Source organism: Panthera onca, chromosome E3, assembly GCF_046562875.1.
Source record: "Panthera onca isolate mPanOnc1 chromosome E3, mPanOnc1 haplotype 2, whole genome shotgun sequence".
Classification (NCBI taxonomy): domain Eukaryota; kingdom Metazoa; phylum Chordata; class Mammalia; order Carnivora; family Felidae; genus Panthera; species Panthera onca.
Genome location: NC_138354.1, coordinates 25,096,392 through 25,119,350, shown reverse-complemented (window position 1 = coordinate 25,119,350; position 22,959 = coordinate 25,096,392). Strand labels below are relative to the sequence as shown.

At 41.8% G+C, this 22,959-nt stretch overlaps 1 protein-coding gene across 1 annotated transcript; it reads right to left on the bottom strand.

The window, feature by feature from the left end:
• Positions 1 to 2,384: 2,384 nt before the first annotated feature.
• On the bottom strand, positions 2,385 to 14,801 carry ZP2 (zona pellucida glycoprotein 2). The gene is made up of 18 exons (XM_060648741.1): positions 14,740 to 14,801; positions 14,558 to 14,646; positions 13,301 to 13,384; positions 12,820 to 12,914; positions 10,854 to 11,006; positions 10,010 to 10,051; positions 9,695 to 9,859; positions 8,846 to 8,942; positions 8,563 to 8,744; positions 7,612 to 7,738; positions 6,758 to 6,945; positions 6,583 to 6,674; positions 6,356 to 6,480; positions 5,798 to 5,987; positions 4,305 to 4,440; positions 4,134 to 4,230; positions 3,448 to 3,531; positions 2,385 to 2,530 (listed from the first exon to the last, which is right to left on the bottom strand). Exons 1-18 carry the CDS (start codon positions 14,799 to 14,801, stop codon positions 2,385 to 2,387), a joined length of 2,154 nt encoding a protein of 717 aa, XP_060504724.1.
• Positions 14,802 to 22,959: the final 8,158 nt, after the last annotated feature.

Here is a 22,959-nt window from a genome sequence, read left to right as displayed (position 1 = left end):
GTAACCTCCACCCATGGAACTGTTGGGCTGAGTGTTAGAATCCCACATGCCCTTCATCTACCTCCTGAGACCTGTGTCACAATTACAGCTTATCCTTACTGGATAAGGTAGATTGCAGACGCTGGGTGAAGGAGCAGCCTCTTGGGATTTGAGCTCACTCCCCACACAGCTAGGCTGCCTCCCCCACATATGGCAGGATGCGTACCACCCAAAGTTGAGAACCTGACTTTCTTCAATCACTCTTATACTTGTTCCAGGTTACCATGGCAACAAGTATTCATCCTAGCAGCTGTTCCACAGCCAGTTAGCTTTTCTGTGTTCTGCCCGCGCATTTGTGGCAAACATCAGAAACAAGTCTGTGGCGGCACGCTGGAGCCCAGGTCACCTTGATCCTGACTCTACACAAACAGACCAATCCAGGGATGAGAAGCTCCAGCTTCATGATCAAGACACAGTGATATCCTGGACAAGCTACACTATGGTTCAAGTTGCTCTTCTGTAAAATGTATGCATTTCTAGCAAAGTGTTGGCTGTAGGGACGCATTAGAGGTTGTATTTGTTTCCTATTGCTGTTTTAAGAAATTAATACAAACTGAGTGGTTTAAAACACAGGTTATTTTGCAACTTGAATTCAGAAGTCCAAAATGGGGCAGCAGGGCTGTATTCTAGGAGAGAATATATTTGCTTGCCATGCCCCACCTAATATAGGCTGCCTGCATTCCGTGGCTTGTAGCCCATGTCATTCTGATTTCTCCCTTTGGGACATGATGTGATTCTGATCTATCTACCCTTTTTATAGGGACCCATGTGATTGGACCCTATTGCATAATAGCCCCTTGTCAGGACCCTTACCGCATCTGCCCAGTCCATATAGACTCAGGGAGATCAGGAAGCCACTTAAGTGGCCAACTCTTAAGTGCCATTTTACAAAGTACAGCATATGCAAGATTTCTGATTCTAATATGTAACACTGTTACAGGATAGTCACAGAAAAGTTGGACTCTAACACCATTTGTCATTAGTAGGTTAAGGCCATATTCTCTTATCAAGCAGTATTTAAAGAATGGCTTTGATGAGATACCTTGAATTTTTAACCTCTGTTACTCTAGACAGACAAGACATTTCATATAATGGTGTGGGGTTTCCTTCCCCACACCAGGGATGAGTTCTACCATATATATCTAATGAATGGAAATTAATATTGGATTCCTCCTTCCAATATATAAGACCTACGTTATACATAGCCTTCTTGAGGAAACAACACTTAACACCAGATTATGACATTTCCCAATTGAGGGTTGAAGAAGTCCACAAAACACTGTTTTCACCTCCCTGCCATGTACAGATATTTAATTTTTCTTTTGAGAGAACACACATATAAGTAGGGGCTGACCAGAGGAAGAGGGAGAGAATCTTAAGCTGGCTACATGCCCGGTGCATAGCCCAACTCAGGCCTCAGTCCCACCACTGTGGGATCATGACTTGAGCCAAAATGAAGAGCCAGATGCCCAGTTGTCTGAGCCACCCAGGCACACCCCTGTTCAGACATTTAAAAGCTTTATGACTTTTTTCCAAAACAAGTTCTCATTTAGACCTAGGCTTTTTCTAGTTATAGAAATGAACTCACTTATATTCTCCATTAGTTATCTTGAAAATGGTCTGTTAGAGCTTCAGTGTGAAGCAAACACTAGTCATACTGATTTTATTGCAGCGTAGCAGAAGCTAGGGGACGCTGAGGGAAAAAAGGCTCAGGAACAATGAATGATCATGTGTTGGTAGTGGGGAAAGCCACTCTCCAGCTCAGCTAAAGGGCTGGTGTTCAGCTGTGGAGTCTTAATGAGACTAGAAATGTTGTAATTGCACTTAAGTAAACTAGAACCTTCTAATTTTATCCCTCCAAGGGAGATTGCTGGTCTTGAATTGCATGAGGAGTACAGGGAAGAATGTGACTGAATACCTCAAGTTCTCAGGTAAATTTTCAAGGAATAATTTCCATTAGGCAATGTTGGAGCAGAACACTAGATAAATTCAATTAATTCCTTGGGAACACCTGGTTTCCCTGCCCGTCTAGACAAAGAAAATCATGCCAGTGACTAGGGGTGATTTCTAGTCTTTTAGTCTTGCATAGATGAATGGAGGGGTTTAAGACTTGTCTCTGTAGTCAAGAGCCACTGTTTAATTCTCTGGCTCTACCAGTTTTGGTTAAGGACGTCAAAGCTGCGTTGACAGTAAGCACTGAAGTCACCCATTTCCTTATTCACATCCACACAGACTAAAGCCCATTGGGATTGTGGAAAGGTCCTACAGTTACCATTAAAGCATGACTGTAAGGTTAATGAGGTAAAAACCAAGTAGCTTACTTCAACCATTTTATTTGAAAATCCTTAGTGATTTAACATTATGGTTCTGTTCTTGCGCAGGTAGGTGATGAAGCCTAGCGTTGCCACAAGGCCTGCTAAGGCAGCCACAGCTACCACAGTCTTAAAAGCAACATATCCAGCAGCCCCATACCCTTTTGAGTCCACCACATCTGGGAAGAAAGCAGACATTCAGGTCTTAAGATCATTTCAAATCTAAAGGCTTAAGTTCAAGCCTTAGGCTCCCCAGAGAAGTTAAATTATGCCTCTAATGTCTCCTTTGGGAAGCTTGCAATAGAGTATTTAGTCTTACTCTTTGAGCTAACCTCCTCCTCTCTCTGGTCCCACTGCTGCTCCTACTTCCTACTAACTTTAATTAAACTAAAATCAGGTGGGCTGACACCTGGAAACAATCTTACTGTTCCAGTCTAACCAACATTCTGGCATTCATAGAGATGATTCTCATAGAGATGTAGAAAGATGCACACTTTCTTACACTGTCTTAAGTCCCTAACAAAACTTGCAATTTCCAATTGTAAGCCTAAAACTAAGACCATTTGCGATGAGGATATGGGACGTGACCAGGAACACCGTCTAGTACAGACTCAAATTTGGCAGTAGTAAGGCACATTCATTCTGATCTCATAGTTTCACTTCTAGAAAGATATCCTGAATTTGTTTAATTGGCAAAGATTTAAGAGTATTCTACTGTGACATTATTGACAGAGCTCGAAGTAACCTACAGGTCCTTGATTGAGGACTGTGGCTAAACTACAGCTGTATGCATGCAGTACTATGTAGCTGTTAGCTGTGAGGTGCTCTCTGTACAGATTTAAGTGTTTAAAGTAAGTGTAAAATCATAGAAAGCAGGTAGAAAATATGATTCCACTTGTGTTAAAGAGAGATTTTTTTTTAAGGGGGATTTTTGGAAGAGTACACAAGAGACTTAATCAAGTATAGCTAGGAAGAGATACTCCTATTCTTTCACTGCTTAGAATTACTATAATCATGTATTACTCATGTATGGTTAAATTCAACATAAAAGGTATGAACTTGAGTTCAGGAAGTACCCTAAGCTTTAGCTCCATACCTCTGAGTGAAGAGCTATCTGACAGCAGGAGGATGGGTCCTGGAAGACTCACTATCATTTTCTCTTCTTCAGTGGTGCCTGTGGCTGGAGGGAGAAATTGGAATTTGTGTCTGTCTGACCTCTGGAATAGCCAGTAGTAGAGAGGGGTGTTGATGGACTTTTTTGAGCACATCTCCATCGAGTCCCCTGCTCTATGTGGGTTTTCCCCACCTTTGCAGGAGAGGACATACACCTTAGGGTAAGAATAGGATGAAATCTCTAAGAATATTCAAAGATTAAGTTCCGAGTCAACCTGGACTCCAGCATAGTAACTTTTGGGAGTCATGTTTGCAAAACATCAGGCTCCAGTCCATGTATAAAACCAAATTTGCCCATAGTCTTATCAAGAACTGGTCATCTCAGTCTTATTCTATTGGTAGGGCAGACTGGGCTAAGAAGGTTTCTTGGAACTGAATGAAGAGTCTCAATCAACGCCCCTCCTTTTTTTCTTTTAACTTTTTTTTTTTTTTTTTCATGTCAACTCTTCACCACACTTGGGGCTCATACTCACATTCCTGAGATGAAGAATTCCATGCTCTAGCAACTGAGCCATCCAAGCACCCCAAAGCCCTTATTCTTAGTTTCTAGTTCTATAAAGACCAGTCTTGCTTTGACAACTCATGGCAACAAGGACTTCAAGTTATTACCTCTCCTGTGTCTGAATGACACAGGGCAAGTCACGGAACACAGAGGGGAGTCAGCAGACAGTCGACTGCAGATTAAGACACTGCAGTGGAAGTAGACCTGGGGATAGAAGAAGAGTTAAGTGGAACTGATGCACTCACTTTTGACCTGTCCCAGGCGACTTAATCACTTACCAGACTAGAAAGCACTTGGGCCTCTGATACAAAGGCAAAGGTCTTCACATCAAACCTCCGATAGTGAGTAGGATAGGTCACAGAGGAGCCAACTGGATGGAAGGTGGTTCTGTGGTTGTCCAGGTTGTATTCACAGCTAGGAGGCACACATCAGCAAAGATTATCAGCTTCATTTTCCCTGAAGTTTAACTCAGCATCTGCCCATATTCAGCTATGTGTATTCAAACACCTTCAGAATTGTTCTACCTTCTTCCTGTACATTTTATTTACTTCTGACATCGCATCTCCACCAATATTAAGTCATGAGTTGTATATGCTAGTTGTTTTTCAAACGTGCATTAATAAAATTTAAGTACCTATTTGTTTGCCAGCTAAACTTATCAAGAACCTCCAGTTTTATATGTGTGTTTTCATCGGACATTGGCTTAATCCTTCCACACATATCTGAGTACCTATTTTATCCCAGGCAGTTAGTATAGATCAGGGACAAGGAAAGTAGAGAATTGGGGTGCCAGAGTGGCTCACTTGGTTGAGCAACCAACTTTGGCTCAGGTCATGATCTCATAGTCCAGGAGTTTGAGCCCCTCATCAGGCTCTGTGCGGGCAGCTCAGAGCCTGGGGCCTGCTTTGGATTCTGTGTCTCTCTCTGCCCATCCCCCCTCACTTCTCTCTCTCCTCTCTCAAAAATAAATAAAACACTAAAAAAATAGTAGAGAACTACTATTTTACCTCTGATGATACAAGAGGTTGGTAGCTGTAGAGAAAATCTTATGTTAGGTGGGCTACATGTAGTCCTGGACCAAGAGTGTACCTGGAGTTTAAGAGCTTAGGAACAGATTATAAGGGCTTCAAGGAAGATAATCTATGGTTTCTATACAGATGAAGACCCTTGAGGGCAGAGCTGGGAGGACAGCCACCAATTCACATGTGTCTAGTCACAGCTTCAGAGCATTATGGATTGAGTCAGATAGGCATTTAAATCCCACTATTTACTACATCTTATTTTGGCTAATCATTTAAGCAGCCAGCTTGGGTTTTATCACGAAGTGGGGTGGCTAGTGTCTTCATAGCGTGAGGAGATTCAACTAATGCATGTTGAGTACATAGCACCTTGCTTGGAACATGGGTGAATAGGAACTGGCAATCTCTTCTTTCTAGATCAAGAGTATTAGAGCCTGGCATCCTTGGAGGGGAACCCCTTCTTTTAGATTCAAGGTTAAGAGCAAAATATATCATCCTATTGGACCAATGACTGGTTACTAATGAGTACCAAAATCAGCACTTTTGTGACCTAGTGCTCTTCTGGAACCCTAGAGGGTTTTATCTTCTCACTGGCCTTTTTTTTCTAAACTTTTTAAAAGTAATCTCTACACCCAACACGGGGCTCACACACAATCCTGAGATCAAAAGTCACATGCTGTACTGAGCCAGCCAGGAGTCTCTTCACTGGTGTTTTGATTAGCTGAGCTACCTTATCTATAGAGAATACCTACCCATCCATGATAATATTCCACTGGGGGACGGAGGCTGGGTCCACTGTGGGTGTTGCCCAGCAGTCATCTAAGACCAACTTGATGTTGGGGTCAGACCTATTTAGGACTCTCACTTCCAGATAAATTGGTTGGCGGAGGTATCTCACCACAGGGTACTCCTTCTCCCCATAAGGTTGGAGGTAGGATTTATCTGAAATGGAATTGAGACCTCTTCAGTATTCAAGTGGTTGATGGTTTCAATAGGAGCTAAAGCATCACTAATGTTCCATTAGTCTGGCATCATCACAAAGTTCAGGTTAAGGAAGATTTACCTCAAAGGATTTCAGCAGGTTTTTTAAAAAATTTTTTTCAGTGTTTTTTTTTTTTTTGAGAAAGAGAGGAGGTGAGCAAGGGAGGAGTAGATAGAGGGAGACAGGATCCAAAGCAGGTTCTGCACTGTAAGCAAAGCAGGGCTGGAACTCGGTAACTGTAAGATCATGACCTGAGCCAAAGTTGAACACTTAACCAACTGAGCCACCTAAGTGCCCCAAGCAGATTTTTTAGGTTGTAACATCTCACCTGGGTAGGTTTGCAGGATTAAGGCAAGTGGACCTGGCCTCACTGAGGCCTCTGGAGGAGGAAGACTTTGGACTCTGGTATTTATTAACAGGTCACCTTTGCTGTAATGGCACTTCACTGTCATTCTGTAAGACATTAGGGGAGGGGCAAGGTGGTACAGAAGAATTTTAGGTTAGGATCCTGCTTGAATTTCATCTGGAGCTTAACAAGTAGCCATTTAATCATACCTGAATTCACTATCTCTAGAAATTGTGCTTGGAGGAAGATCCGCCCAGACAGCATGTATTTCATTTTCATAGATGACTTTGCCTTCCTTGAACTTAAAGTGGGATAAAGGTTAGAAGCTACTAACAAGTGACCTCGAAGTCAAGCCCTAGTATTCCATAGTCTGCCAGCACTAACCGTATGTCTTGTCCCGCATCCATTCAGGGGTATGTGAAACAGTATCAGCCCTTGAGATGCAGCCTGGAAGGTAGGTTGGCAGGATGAGTCTCCCACCCTTAGGGTTTCTAAGTTGAGAGCTGGTTTTGTCTGGTGACTGTAGACCTTTATGTCCATAAACCCATCCTGAGTACACACGTCACCTGTAACTAGATGGTGGTTAGAGTTTAAAGTAGTTTGTCTGCCAGGTGAATGGTATTTACCAACATTGAAGAGTGGATGAGGAGATCTAGGAGAAACACTTGAGGGGCTGAAGTTATTCATGGATCAGATTGTGGCTTAAAGTGTAATGCCTTGTATCATCATGTCCCTTATTTCAAGACTCACAAATCCTGAGTGGTTTGGGGAGGGCAAGGATGGAGGGTAGTGGATGCAGGAGCTAGTTTTCTTATTGGCTGGACTGGATACAGGTTAGTAAATAAGAGTAGCACAGGGGCAGAGGCAATACTGAAGAAATACTTACTCCCTGTTTTTGAGCCACCTATCAGCATTTGGGGGAAGTCTTTTCAACTTTTGTAGCCCTTATAGTTACAGGTTTGAATCAATCTTACTTAGATGGTGGGCTCAGGCTCCTAGACCACAATACATCCAGGCTACTTAAACATGGATCCCTTATACATACAGGTACCTATCACTGTCTTTTGGAGAGCTTATCTACTTAGGATGCTGTTTTAGTAGCTATACTGAGATTTCTGATCTGATCAGTTTCCTCAGTAGAAGCAATACAGAGCCCGAACTTCTATACCCATTCTGACCTACAGAAAGGCTAAGGGAGAAATACTGTAGAAAAGCATTTTTCTTGGAAATGTTTTTACCTATAGAAACTGGTGACTCACAGACACACTCAGGATAAAGCACCGTGGATATAGTCTCTTGTGTAAAGGCAAAGGTCAGCTTGAGTGAAGCTAAGTAGAACTGATAGGGTAGGCATTTTTCAGATAACTGCAAGGAGAGAAGAGTATCAATTAGCAGCCAGAGCCTTGGGGGCCCAGAACAGTCCCAGTGAAGCAGGAAGGAAGTCCACTGAATACCTGTAGGGCACACTCTAGAATTAATCTGGATTCCCTTCAAACCACAACAAGCAAGATCCTATCACTTCTCCAGATCAGGATGCTTTCCTAGGCAGGAAATTTATTGCTTTAAACTCATGCCCTGAAATACCCAGCTCTGCATGCTCTTTGTACTTTTCACTGAAGCCTGAATTTACAGATCAAATTCCAAAGAGTGGAGTGCTCTGCCAAGCTAGGTCTGATTAATCAAGCATTCTACAAATGTTGTCAGATGTTATTGCGAAACACACTACCCCAACCTAAGATGACTCTCTGGTGTCCCTGGCAATTCCATCAGTCAAGACTGGCCTCCAAGTTAACAGTTCAGGACACTTTTGTTTGGATCAAACTGTCCTGCTTTTAGTAGGGCATAGGATGGTCATGATTAACAACTTACAATCAGTTCGATGAGCTGAGTTAAACTCACACACACACACACACACACACACACACACACACACACACACACACAATGAAACACACAAAAAACCCCACACAGGAATACTTCCATTGCAGCGGTTTAGGAGGCTGTATGTTTCAGAGTAAATTTCAGTTACTGGAGAATTCGCTTAGGCCAAGTGATCAAATGAGGCCTTCGAGTTTGCATCCATTCTACTGACCGTTTATGGACAAGTCATGAGCTGTATCAGGGTTATTTAACGACTGTGCTTCAAGTCTGGCTTCCTTTAAGCCTAACTGTTCATGATAGGAACGTACTTCCATTTTGAGAAGAGTTTTGCTGAAGTGCAATGTCAAGCCACTTGATTCTTCTTTATCAATCCCATTGTTGTGCAGCTGGCTTACAGCAAAGTTCCTATTTTCAAAGCTCACAGATTTTAACTTCCCAGGAAACTCCGGTATGGTCAGAGTCACATGTGTGGCGTTACAGGTCACAGCATCTAGAACGAATGGCCAACACAATGCCCATGATCAGCTTTAAGCCCCTAGAACAGTGTCTCCCACAACTGGAGTTGCCCCTTCCTGTATGTCATGGCCTTACCTGACATACAAAGCACTCTTGTTGTTAAGATGATCTTCTGCCCAAGAGATTCATGTATCAACTTCAGAGGCACCATGTAGAGGTGACTGTTACCTTGCTGAGGGTGGGGTGGGGAGAGAACGTTTTTCCAACATTGGTTTACTTGAATTTCTAACAAATGCTCTAGGAGTCATCAGGGCAAATATATACTCAAGTATTGGGCACTATTTTGGCCCAAATAGAATTTAAGCCTTTTGTCCAATGACTGTTGATCAGATGTTCTAGTTTTTAAATCTTATGTCTCCTAACCTCTGGCCAGTCAGTATTGTCTACTGGTAGGACCTATACGTCACTCCTAGGCAGATGTGAACAAAAGCTGGTTTTATCTTAACAGCATTCAGAGGAAATGTTTGTAAAACTCAGCAATCTGTTTATATTCTCTGTGTAACAGGACTGTTCTTGTTAAAATGGCTGACATTTAAGCACTTATCTGCTAGGACCTGTTTAAAGTACTTTCACACATTAACTCATTTAACTTCATGTCTTCATTGTTGGCCCTCAAAGCACCAATTTCTACAATCAATCATTGTCCTATGATGTGTAACAACAACATCTTAATTCCTCAAAGACCTTCATGGTACCCTAGATCACATTATAGAGTAGATCTAGATAGATCTATGGGAAGAACACATCTGTTTTGTTCACCCTTTTATCTTTCATACTCAGTGCAGCGCCTAGCACATGGGAGGCATTAAGATACCTGTTCTATCAATTGTATTCTCAGTTATTTTGAAGACATGGTTGAGACCATGCTTAGACTTTGAATATTGGTCTGTCCTTTGGTGGTGGTACAAGAAGATTCATACCTACCATGTAGTGAGTCACTCCAGTGGCATTGAATGACACCTGGAAGGTGATCTTGTGGTTATCAAACAGGATATCGTATCCTTGTCTCAAGACATCCTTAAGAGTCAGAGTTTTGGCTTTTGTACCATCACCAACCTCAATGCTCCATCCCATCAGATTCTTGGTATCCTAAAGATACAAGTTTGATTTAGAGGGCTGGTGCTCACCTTAACTCCAAGACTATTTGTCTACTTATTTTAGTCAAGATTGAAGTTAGGTCACTTCTACTCTAGAACTAAAGGTTACTTAGGTCTGTAACTTAACAGGTGACTTTCATACCGTATTTTCATCAGCCAGGCCAGGAATGACATTAAAGGTAAACTGGAAAGAAAAAGAAAAGAAACCATGATGTGAGGCTTTGATTTGGCAGAGAAGGTTTCTGAAATCATGCCACCTGTCAATATGTGTAGAACACCCAGAGCAACTGCTGTGTACTTCTACCAAGAGGTCTGGTTGTGGGGTAAGAAGAGGCACAAGTCCAGTCATGAAAACTAGCTGTGCCCTTAGACATCATTTCATCTCCAGGCTTCCAATGACCAAAAGCAATTGCAAGATCGCAACTCTCTTCCAGTTTTCAATTGGGACACTAAGTTCTTAGATGCTCATTTTTTCCCTTTGTCCACAGAAATCAAGCATTCAGTCAAGTCATGCCTTTTTATCATTGTTATAATCAAGGATGAATTTATTTTCCCATTGTTGATATTAGTTATGTCAGACTATAAAATCCCAGAGTAGGAGATTGGGCTATTTTGCTTTTTTACTGTATCTTAGCATCTGGCACAGAACCTGGCACATCATGGGCATTCAGTTTGTCATATGTTTTTTAATGTGATTGCAGCTACCAATGTAATCCTTTCTATTGCCAGGTATATGATGTGCTGAGCACTGTATATACCCTCTCAGTTAATTCTCAGGACCATCCTTTGAGTTAAGTACTATTGTCCCCTGCTTAAGACTTGGAAACTAAGACTCAATATGGTCAAGAAATGAATCCAAAGCCACATCATCAATTAGTGGTGAATACCAGATTGTAATCCTGATCCTGTTCCTAACACCATCTCTGTGTAGACCACCACATTTCCCCTGCAGTAACCATGAGAAGCCATCAGTCTGCTTCACTCACAGACATGGAATCCTTTGTGCAGATAGTGGATCCTGCATGCTCATGGGTTTCTTCTGCTTGCATAACTGGACAGTTGATCTGATACATCAAACTGTTATGTTTTGAAGCAGCATTGTGGTCCTTGAGTCTGATGATCATCCGGTGCTGGCCAAGCTGTGTACAAAGGCATAGCAACAACAGTAAGTGCTGGTACCTTGGTGGGAAAGGTGATTCCAGAAGACCATTGGATCCAGCTGAATGGCCAGACTCTTGAGGTTACTAGTACCACAGGTTCTGGAAAGTAACCATTCCTATACAAAGATAGGATATTTGAAAGCACTAGCTATAGCCTAGTTAAGACTCCTGTCTTGGCAGAAAATAGTTTATTGAGCTTCAGGGATTAGAGTTCAGGTTTTGATTTGACATTTACCTTTGAATATCGTGGTTCCAGCTAATTTGGCACCTCTGCCCAAGTCAAACAAATATTGAGCACGTATTTATCAGCCATTGTTTGGGTGCTAGACAGGGCCATCTTTGGTATTTTCCCCTCGTTTAGGGAACTCAGTCTCAAGCAAAGGACAGCCACCTTTTTTCTATTAACTATTAATAAGTATTTTAGGATTTTAAAGCCACATACAATTTCTAACATGTACTTTTTTAACGTTTTTTTATTTTTGAGACAGAGAGAGACAGAGCATGAACAGGGGAGGAGCAGAGAGAGAGGGAGACACAGAATCGGAAGCAGGCTCCAGGCTCTGAGCCGTAGGCCAGAGCCCGACGCGGGGCTTGAACTCACGGACCGTGAGATCGTGACCTGAGCCGAAGTCGAACGCTTAACCGACTGAGCCACCCAGGCGCCCCTAACATGTACTTTTTAAGTCTTTAAAAACCATCCTTAGCTCAAGGACTATCACACACATGCATACATGCACATCATGGGCTCAATGTGGCCATCCACAGTTTGTAGTTGGCAGACCCTTGGTCTAAAGCAAACTCTAGCCTCTCTGCAAGTTGGCAAAGGCCATCTCCGAAAGGAAAAATTAATTACTGGAGATTTTCACTGCAGAGTGGGATCAAGTAGCCAGTTAAATATGCAGATTTCTAAAATGTACCTTAGACCTAAGTCATCAACTTAGATCAATGAACTAAGTGTATACAAATTTCCCCAAGTGATTCTTGGCTGCTTGACAGGTTTTCTTTACTGCTCCCAATAACCTTGATTGGGCAGTACTGTTGCTTGGCAATAGAGAAAACCCTATTGCTCAGCTGCTGCTTGCCTTCCAACACCTGTTTTTATAGCATAGCAGTGCTCTTTGCCAGCACCAAAATAGCCTTCAGTTGCCCATGGAGGTTACTGATCAGAATATCTCATTTTAAACATTTGTTGTATCTCACTGCTGTGCCAAGTTCTTCATCTGTATCTTATTAATTTTTAGGTGCCCTGTAGAAAAGGTACCATAATCCCCCTTTTGCAATGAGCAAGCCAAGGCTTAGAAAGGTTAGCTTACTTGCTCAAGATCACAACTTGAGAGTGGCAAAGCCAGAACTCATACCAAGGCCCTAACTTCAGGGTTTTTCATTTTCAGCATTATTGACATTTCAGGACTGGTAATTCCATGTTAAAGGGAGCCACCCTGTGCAATGTAGGCTTTTTAGCACCAACTGTGGCTTGTACCTGCTAGATGCCAGTGGCAGACAGCCCCCTACACCAGTTGTGACAGCCAGTAAGGTCTTCAAAAGGTCTCCAAACATTGCACAATGTCCTCTTGGAAGACAAACTAAACAACTCCCCCCAACCCCCCAAAACAGTAACAAAAACCAACCAACCACCACCACCACCACCACCACCACCACCACCACCACCACCACCCACCTTTGATTGAGAGTAACTGCTCTACTCTAAAGCCAAATCCTTAACTAGTAGGGTTACTATTAGTAACTACTAGGTTACTATTTCCCACCATCACTCCTCAAAACTATTACTTACCGTTCTTCTGGTACAGGTCTCATATGGGGCCTTTAAGGTGAGCTTTTCTGGATCCAAGATGTAAGTGCAGTTCAACAATTCAAAACTAAAGGGATCTATAGAAGCCAGAGCAAATTGCCAAGAAGTACATTACAGTAACAAAGTAAACCAAAGCTACATAGCCAAGAGTATCAATCCATTTCTAAGCTCCATCATTTTACTTTTTATTGTCCCAGATGGGTGATAGGACCCAAGCTTTAAAAGATGCTGTGGTTTGCTACTAAAGATTTCTCAGGAAATTCTGAGATAAGACAGGTTTCTAAGGCAAGAGAAGGTCTTTCACTCTTACTGGAATCATGCAAATCAGGGACCCCTGTGGCATCATGGGAATTGGGTGTCAGTTACTCTAAAGTTTGCGTACTCTGCTCACCTGAAAAATAGGGCTAGCCTTGAACCAAGAGTTTTCTACTAAGACTAAGATAAGAATATACACATTACCTACCCACCACAGATGTATGCCATTTTTTGGTGCCAAAGTCACTTGGAAATTCCACTGCCATTCTAGTTTCATAGCAAGTGACAGTACCTGAAAAGGAAAGGAAAAGTTTGGGGCCTCCTTGAGCTGCAGGAGGCAGGATTCCTAAACTTGTGGAGCCACCTCTCCAACAGGCATCAGGGAAGAATACCACTTGCAAGAGGCAAACTTTGACCCCTACCTTCAGGGAGTTCACAGATTGGTGGCAAAAACATAACTAAAATGCAAGTTACCAACTGTAGGGAAGTTGTCAATTAAATGCCTGGGGCTTTCTGGAACTCTCCAAAGTTAAGCCCAGAATAGGCCCCAGAACAGGGACCAGGCTAGAACCTTGACAATGATGCTGACAGAGGTGGGGATGGTAGGTCTGTGAAAAGCTGGAGAACAAATGTTCTATCTAAAGACTTTTCAACTTGAAGTTTAAAAAATGCCCAACATGGGGGGCCTGGCTGGCTCCATCAGAAGAGCATGCAAGACTCTTGATCTTAGGGTCCTCAGTTTGAGTCCTGTGTTAAGCATAAAGATTACTTAAACTTAAAAACTTCACCCTACATAAGCCCAAGAACACTTTTTAAAGGCTAAATTCTGGGGCGCCTGGGTGGCGCAGTCGGTTGGGCGTCCGACTTTAGCCAGGTCACGATCTTGCAGTCCGTGAGTTCGAGCCCCGCGTCAGGCTCTGGGCTGATGGCTCAGAGCCTGGAGCTTGTTTCCGATTCTGTGTCTCCCTCTCTCTCTGCCCCTCCCTCGTTCATGCTCTGTCTCTTTCTGTCCCAAAATAAATAAATGTTGAAAAAAAAATTTTTAAAGGCTAAATTCTACCTATAATATGCTATTTTACATCCTCTTGCCCACGTGAAAGTTTAAAAAACTCATAAGCAGAGCAGCTCCAATTTTGTCTGTCATGTTGATGCTTTCCTTAAGCATAAGCTTGTGTTTGAAAAGGACTACCCTTAAAGATGGGGATTTAGTGTTGTGTTCTGCTGTTTTGGGGGTACTTTAAAGCTTGAGGCAGTAAGGGAATAAAACCTAGTGTAGGTGTTTTGCAAGATCTTTTCTTTAGCTAGTATACCAAGTCATGGGTAAGTAATAGCAAAATCTACTGACTTGATCAAACTAAGAAACGGGGTGAGTGGAGATTGTGGCCCATGTTAATGTTCCCTGGCCATCTAGCTGCAACCTGTTTGAAAGATGCTAAGGGCATTTCCCCTCACCCAACAGACATACCTGGGAAGACAGGATTCACCAACTGCAAAACACCTATGGAATTCACTGAAGTCATGAGGATGAAGAGTAGAAAAAGTGACCTGTAGGTGCTAGAAAGAGATTGGGGAGAGAGTTAAGGAGGAATGAGCTTCAGCAAACAAGGCCATTGTGTCTGTCCCTGCTCTGCTGCCAGAATTACTCACCTCCAATCTGCATTAAACCAGCTTGAAGGACTCCCACTCTCTCCTTTCTGTCTGGAAGCCATGGCCAAGTGTATCACCAAATCAACCAGATAGAGGGATGGGTTGTTCTGTGCTTTTTTTATAGCAGAACATAGAACATGACCCCACCCTCTCCCCATTGGAGACACCTGAGTTTTCTCCAGCTTTCTCACCTGAGAGGAGGGATTTGGGACAGGAAGGACTTTCTGGAAGGCCTGAAAGGAAGCATAATTCTGCCCTTCCTGACATTTGCCTTTGGGTTATTCTACCAGCTTCTCTGTGGGCCAGCCATGAAACCAGAGGTCACTAAAATTGGCTCCAGGTGAATGAATTGGTGTTTTTCTCCATAACACTGGGCAAAATTAGTATCTTTTGGGAAAAATACAACTCCAGTGTAGAGTGAAAGAGGGTGGTGGATTTTACTGAAGAAAGAACATCTCTTGTTCATACCATCTTCAAGTAACAAACCTTTCCTTTAAGTAAGCCTAGTTTCCTGGCTGTTATCACTACCCTAGCAATGTGCATGAAGTACCTTTACAAAAAATGATGATATATTATTTCCCCCAAGTATAAAAATTTAAATTAACTGCAAAAATTCAGACAATTACAGAAGGATATAGACAAAAGGAAAAAGTCACCTGTAATCTTGCCACTGCTAATATTTAGATATATAGCTTTATGGGCTCTTTGTACAAACACCACACACAAAAACCAATAACCTGGGATCAAAGTTTAGGTAATGTTTTGTAACCTGATTTTACCACTTTACATGACATGGGCATTTTATATATCAAACATAAAGATCTCCATTACCATTTTTAAGATTGCATAGTATTCAATGTCTAGATAAATCAGCGTTTATTCCTAATGATGGACATTACAAAGACTTCTAACTTTTCATCATCATAAACCATAATACCATGGACATTCTTGTATATTCCCCTGGCTAACCCTTGGTAAGTAGAAATTCTGGGTCAAAGAGAGTAACATTCTAAATAATAATGTCATAGTGCATACCAATTGGGAGTTTACACATGGGGAAATTGAGGCAAAGCAACTTTGCCCAACCTATTAACAACTGAGTGTCAGAGCCAGGTTGAGGACTCAGATTTTGTAAGGCCCAATCAAGATATTTTCAGCATCTCTTACTGCAATTTGAGATACCTAGATTTCTGCAGCCATGTTCAAATTCTGTGCAAGTGGCGGGGTGGCACTTGTAATTATTGATTTATGGTGTTGTCTTTGTAGTGTAACTTGAGGGGTAATCTCCACTCCCTGTTACAGGTGTCTGAAATACCATTGTAGGTTAGAGCAGTGTTTCCCCAACTTTCTTGATCAAAGGATTACATGGGGCTCTCATTAATAGCACACATTCCAGGCTCTCACCCAAAAGCTGCTGAATTGGGCTCTCCAGGGGAGGGTCCTGAGTTAATGTACTATTTAACAAGCACCACAGGTGAATCTTATGATGGGGAAAATTTGGCACATACTTGGAGGGAAGGCACGAAAATGAGTGTTTGTTAGTGGTCAACTTCTTCAATGGGAATTAACCCATTATGTTATATGGAATTGGGGAGAGGGAACAGAAGCCAGGATAAGCAGGTTTCTGGGATTAGAGACAGTGAGAAGATTTAGATTCCAAGCAGAGGCATGGTAGCAATAGTTACTCCTTTTCTCTGAAGCATATTTTCCAAAAAGTGACAACTTTTCTGCAAATGTGAAGGTAATTTCCTACCATGATTGTTAAGACTGTGATGGGAAGGCCGTAGAGGATGCAGTGTGGAAGCAAGGTTCAGAGACTGATGTGTCACTCCACTTTCCCAGGCCCCACCCCCAGGTTCGCTTCTCTACCAATATTGTGCCTTTTCTCCAAAGTAGGAGGTCTTGCTTTGGAAAGGACAGATTTGATCCCAGCCCCAAATTCAGGGTTCTGGGAGACTAAGGGGCAGCACAAAAGCCCTGAGCAGGAGGCATGGAGAGAAGGAGGACCACTGTGGGAACTGGTAAAGGTGGTGAGTACACCAAAGACTAATTTCTTTTATTTATTTCTTTATTTCTTTATTATTTCTTTATTTCTTTTTAGGGTATACTTTTTTCTTTTCAATGTTATTTATTTTATTTTTTTTTAATTTTTTTTTTAATGTTTATTTATTTTTGAGACAGAGAGAGACAGAGCATGAACGGGGGAGGGTCAGAGAGAGGGAGACACAGAATCTGAAACCGGCTCCAGGCTCTGAGCTGTCAGCACAGAGCCCAACGCGGGGCTCGAACTCACGGACCGCGAGATCATGACCTGAGCCAAAGTCGGCCGATTAACCTACTGAGCCACCCAGGCGCCCCTTATTTATTTTTTTAATATATGAAATTTATTGTCAAATTGGTTTCCATACAACACCCAGTGCTCATCCAAACAGGTGCCCTCCTCAATGCCCATCATCCACTTTCCCTTCCCTCCCACCCCCCCATCAACCCTCAGTTTATTCTCAGTTTTTAAGAGTCTCTTATGGTTTGGCTCCCTCCCTAACTTTTTTTTTCCCCTTCCCCTCCCCCATGGTCTTCTGTTAAGTTTCTCAGGATCCACGTGAGTCAAAACATATGGTATCTGTCTTTCTCTGTATGACTTATTTCACTTAGGCTACCACTCTCCAGTTTAATCCACATTGCTACAAAAGGCCATATTTCATTCTTTCTCATTGCCAAGTAGTATTCCGTTGTGTATATAAACCACAATTTCTTTATCCATTCATCAGTTGATGGACATTTAGGCTCTTTCCATCCAATTCAGTGATCCGCTTCAGGAGGGGCCCTGCGGCAGCGGGAGGGAGTCAGACCCGCTGCGGGAGGGATGGATCCGCAGAAGCACAGTGTTGGGTGTTTGTGCAGTGCAAGCAAGTTCCCTGACAGGAACTGGTTCCCTTTGGGATTTTGGCTGGGGGATGGGCCAGGGAGATGGCAGCACCTTTGTTCCCTGCCAAGCTGAGCTCTGTCGTCGGGGGCTCAACAACTCTCCCTCCCGTTGTCCTCCAGCCCTCCCTCTCTCTGAGCAGAGCTGTTAACTTATAACCTTCCAGATGTTAAGTCCCGCTTGCTGTCGGAACACACTCTGTCCGGCCCCTCCGCTTTTGCAAGCCAGACTCGGGGGCTCTGCTTTGCCGGTGGGCTGCCCTTCCACCCCAGCTCTCCGTGTAGCGCTCACCGCCTCTCTGCCCTTCCTACCCTCTTCCGTGGGCCTCTCATCTACACTTGGTCCCAGAGAATCCGTTCTGCTAGTCTTCTGGCGGTTTTCTGGGTTATTTAGGCAGGTGTGGGTGGAATCTAAGTCCTCCTGCGCCGCCATCTTCCTTCACGACTAATTTCATTAGCACTCTTTGTGCTAATGACTACAAGTTATTCCCTCTACTCTCTGAGTGGGTCTCTACCTGATGGTCCTGAGGTTACTTCTTACTTGCTCATCACCAGGCATTTCTTGAAGGGAGTTTTAAGTTGTTATGCATAACAAGGCAGTGTTGTTGCCTCATTTGAGCATGTGCCCTCCTTCTGAAATGCAGTTCTTATAAATGACAGTTTACAGTTCTTTTTCATTTATGTTTACATATTTATTTTGAGAGGAGGGTGGAGGAGGGGCAGAGAGAGAATCCCAAGCAGGCTCCACACTGCCTGGACCCTGACGTGGAGCTTGATACCAAGAAGCATGTGAGACCATGACCGGAGCCAAAATCAAGAGTTGGACGCTTAACCAACTGAGCCACCCAGGCATCCCAACAATTTACAATTCTTAAATTCCAAGCTTGCTTGCTGTCTTATTTTCTACAATACAAACATATTAAAAGACAACCTAAATGTCATCATCAGATTGTTAGGTAAGTATGAATATCTTCAAATTCCAAAATGCATCTGGATTCATGTGGATCTATGGATGGTAATATTAAAGATGACCACAATAAAATTGGAGTTTTGGAGTTGTATAATTAATGTTTTTATATTGTACTTAAAAAAAGAAAAAAAAAACCTGTGTATGTCTATACATTTTTGTGTCTGTGTATATAAATGTATATTTGCATTGAAAGTACAGGAAGGATGGGGTGCCTGGATGGCTCAGTTGGTTGAGTATCTGACTCTTGATTTCAGCTCAGGTCATGATCCCAGGACCATGGGTTCGAGCCCTGCATCAGGCTCCTCGCTGAGCATGAAATCTGCTTAAGATTCTCTCTCTCTCTCTCTCTCTCTCTCTCTCTCTCTCTCTCCCTCTCTCTCTCCCTCCCTCCCTCCCTCCCTCTTTCTCTTTCTCCCTCTGCCCTTCTCCCCTGCTTCCATGTGTGTGCTCTCTCTCTTATGGAAAAAAAGTCCAGGAAAGTATTTCCAGAGAGCTAATTGTGTTACCCAGAGGAAGAAACTGTGCAGATATACAGGCAGTCAAACCCAGTCCAGCTATGCTGGCCATTTACAACAATTGTTGGTTCTGGTTTGTCTGTGCTCTTCTTCTACTACTGGTTATAAATATATGCACAATATCATCCGTAGGAATACGGAGGTGGGGAACTCCTGTTTTACTGACTCTATTTTTTTTCTGTATTGATTGAGTTGTCTTGGTGACAAAATAACCAATTAAAATAATTTTAAAGTGCAAACAGAAGTAACAGTAAATCTGAGTGGCATTTAAGTGATCAATAGAAGATATACAATCAAAGGCCCATGGGTTCAAACTTCATGATATAAAGGTATAGCACCCAACTGAGTGGATTTGGTAAGTGAGGCTTCCAACGTCCATCTCCCTAATGTAAAATGAAGAAATTACACCTAAGAGGTTTAGTAACTTGCTCAAGATCTTACAGAAAGTTAGCAGCAGAGATCCAGTAAGGAATCAGGTCCTGATGTCCATTCCCAAGCTCTTTCTAATTCATTATGATTTTCCCATTCTCTCTCTCTCCCCCTGTGTGTGTGTGTGTGTGTGTGTGTGTGTGTGTGTGTGTGTATGAGGAGGTGTTTTAAAACTCTGCTTCTCTTGCAGATCAGTTAGCTTTAGAAGTACAAGATGGCATTAATTAGAATTTAGCAGTATAAGATAAATAAGAAATCTAGAAACTTCTACCAGCTATGCTAATATAGCTTAAAATAGCTTTCAAATGTCAAATATGAATTTAACTTAGGAAAACAAGATAGATTATGTCAATGAGAATGTTCTTTAACATCATATGGTAATTCCTTTAACAGTGTAACTATACAATATTAATATCATTTTCCCCTTGGGATCTTTAGACAGATCCAAGTTGAATAAGCCTCTTGATAGTCATGGGCTCAGAAAGAACTAGAACAAAGGCATACAAGACTTCATTGATCTGTAAATATAAAGATAGGGCAGCTTAGGTAAATGGATGACAGAGAAGGCTCAGAAGTTCTAAATAAAAATCCATTTATATAAAAGTATTAATACAGATTACTCCATAGCTAGTAAAGAGTGCAGTGGTTACCACAGAAATAGAGAAAAGGTTTTCTTGGCAATGCAGCACATTACTTTTAGTTGATAGAATATATGTTAAATATTATAGTTCTGAAGCTGATGTGAAGATTTGTTGTAAAAGTCACAATCTTCCACCCCTCCCTGTATTCCCATCCCTTGCAGTGTGCTTCGAGGTCAGTTTCTTCCTGTGTCTTCACTTCCTCCTTGAGTCTGGTTGGTTTGGCCAACAGAATGTGGTAGAACTGGCACTATGCCAGTTCTGAGCCCAGTTCTTGAGAGGCCTTGTACTTAGAGATAGATCCTCTAGCTTAACTTAAAATGAGATCTTTAGGGTGGGCCCTAATGCAATATGACTAGTGTCTGTAAGAGAAGAGGGAATTTGGACAGAGATGTATACAGAGGGAAGACAATATGAAGACACAGAAGAAGATGGCCATCTATAAGCCAAGGAGAGAGGCCCCAAAAAAGATCCTTCCCTCATAGCCCTCAGAAGGAACCAACCCTGCTGACACTTTGATCTTGGACTTCTGACTTCCAGAACTGTAAGAAAAAAATTCTGCTGATTAAGCCACCGAGTTTGAGGTACTTTTTGGGGCAACCCTAGAAGACAAATACACATTCTCAGACTGAAAGACAACTCTGTGTGACTATAAAATATATACTCTTTTTACTGAACCATGATGAAGGATAGGACCAAAAAAACCCAAAAACCCAAAAAATAAAACAAAACAAAAAGCCAGTTCCTTGTTGTTACGGAGAAGAAAAATGCAAAGGAAAGAGAAGGTTTAAGAAAATGCAGTAATTATACATTTATGATTGACCTAAAGAAGGGAGAGAGTTCCTTCCTTTCTTTTTTTAATTAAAAAAATTTTTTTAAACATTTTTATTTATTTTTGAGAGACAGAGACAGAGTGTGAGCAGGGGAGGGGCAGAGAGAGAAACACACAGAATCAGAAGCAGGCTCCAGGCTCCAAGATGCCAGCACAGAGCCCGACGTGGGGCTTGAACCCACCAACTGTGAGGTCATGACCTGAGGTCGGATACCCAACCAACTGAGCCACCCAGGCGCCCCAAGAGTTCCTTCCTTTCTACTAGTAGTACTGCTACTTCTGCTTGACTTCAGCTTCTACTTCCAGTGGGACTACTACTAATTTACATTCATTGAGTACTGACTACAGACCATACACTGTGTGAAGTAACTAATTACTTGCATCAGCCCTGTGAATAATATTACTTGCAATAACTCTGTGGGGTTTTCTCTTCATTTTACTGGTGAGGAAATTGAAGCTCAGAAGTAATCTGCCCAAATTAATGGTGGGATTTAATTTCTGGGTTAGTGTCTGTCAGTCTCTGACTTAAGAATCTGTGTTCTTAGCTATTACCATACTAGGGCTTTGTTTCAACATAACGCATGCTGCTCACAGTTGCATAGTTTCCAGTCCAACTATCAGCTTTAAGAGTGGTGAATGGTTTTGATGGTATTTGATGATCTGCTAACAGGTACTGTAACATCCCTCCTTTGTGGTAAATTCTATCTTGAAACAAAATGGCAGCTAATACAGGTTTTCCAGTGATCATTGTTCTTACAACTTTTATACGAATTTAAGCTTTGAGTGAGGACTTGGTCATATGATTTTATTGATTGAAATCTTCAATTCACAGAGCCAATAATAATTAGAAAGGAGTAAGGGCAAAAGAAAAAGTAAATTTGTCTAGGTAACAAAGCCAGTTGATTCAAGTGAAGAATTTAAATTCGTAGCCCCTGCTTAGACTATCCAGTATTCACATTTTAAAGAATTTGTTTTTGGAAACCTTTATAAAACTCTCCACTGTTACAATGTAATGCCATCTGGGATTTAGCATTTATAAAATATGCAGTTAAGAGATGCCAAGAGATTCTTCATGCAAACCAGATGGTACAATAACAGCTCTGTCTGTGTTTTTGGCAGAAAAATAGGGCTTTGAATGGCTTGAAACTTATGTGAATAAATTAAGCCCAATCAATACTTCAGGGACATTATAATTTCAATAGTCAACTTACCCACCTAAATATTTTCATAAATGTTTTCATTTAGAGAAGAAAAAAACAAAAGGGCAGACAGTAGTTCCTTTCATTGCCTCATGTTTGTATTTAACAATGTTTCTAAGAAAAACAACACCAGTGACCTTCAATGTGGGAAAGAAAGTTTCTCTGTATTTTGAGTGATATATGTGTTTAAATGAGAAGCAGGGTTGTTGAATCTCTTTTGAAGAGGAAAAATCCACATCAAATAGGTTGAAGATTTTGTTGCTGTGCTCAGGAGGAAAACGTACATAAATAACTAAGTGACATTTTCTGAGTAATGGACTTAAAAATGTCTTTACCTCAAATGGTTTGTTTCTCACAAACCCAAGTCCAGCACATACAGTAATGTGTTAATGACGCCTATTCTGTCCTTGCTTACTTCCTATAAGTTCCATGTAACAATAGGACTTCTGTAATCCTTTATAATTTTTTTTACTTTCTGTTAATCCTTTTATTTTCATTAAAATTCATAATAAGATGCTCATTAGATGAAACAATCTTGTTAAAAGCAACGTTCTGCTTGGATCTTTTCTTTTTCCTTATTAGGTAAAAATGTGCTTCCCTACCATACAAGTGAATTTCCTCTATAATTAGGCGTAAATAGCTTTGGAGAACAAATACAGGCTGCTTTTGAAAACCAGGTCTCTTGGGTTTAGGGGGCAATCTCGTTAATAAAAAT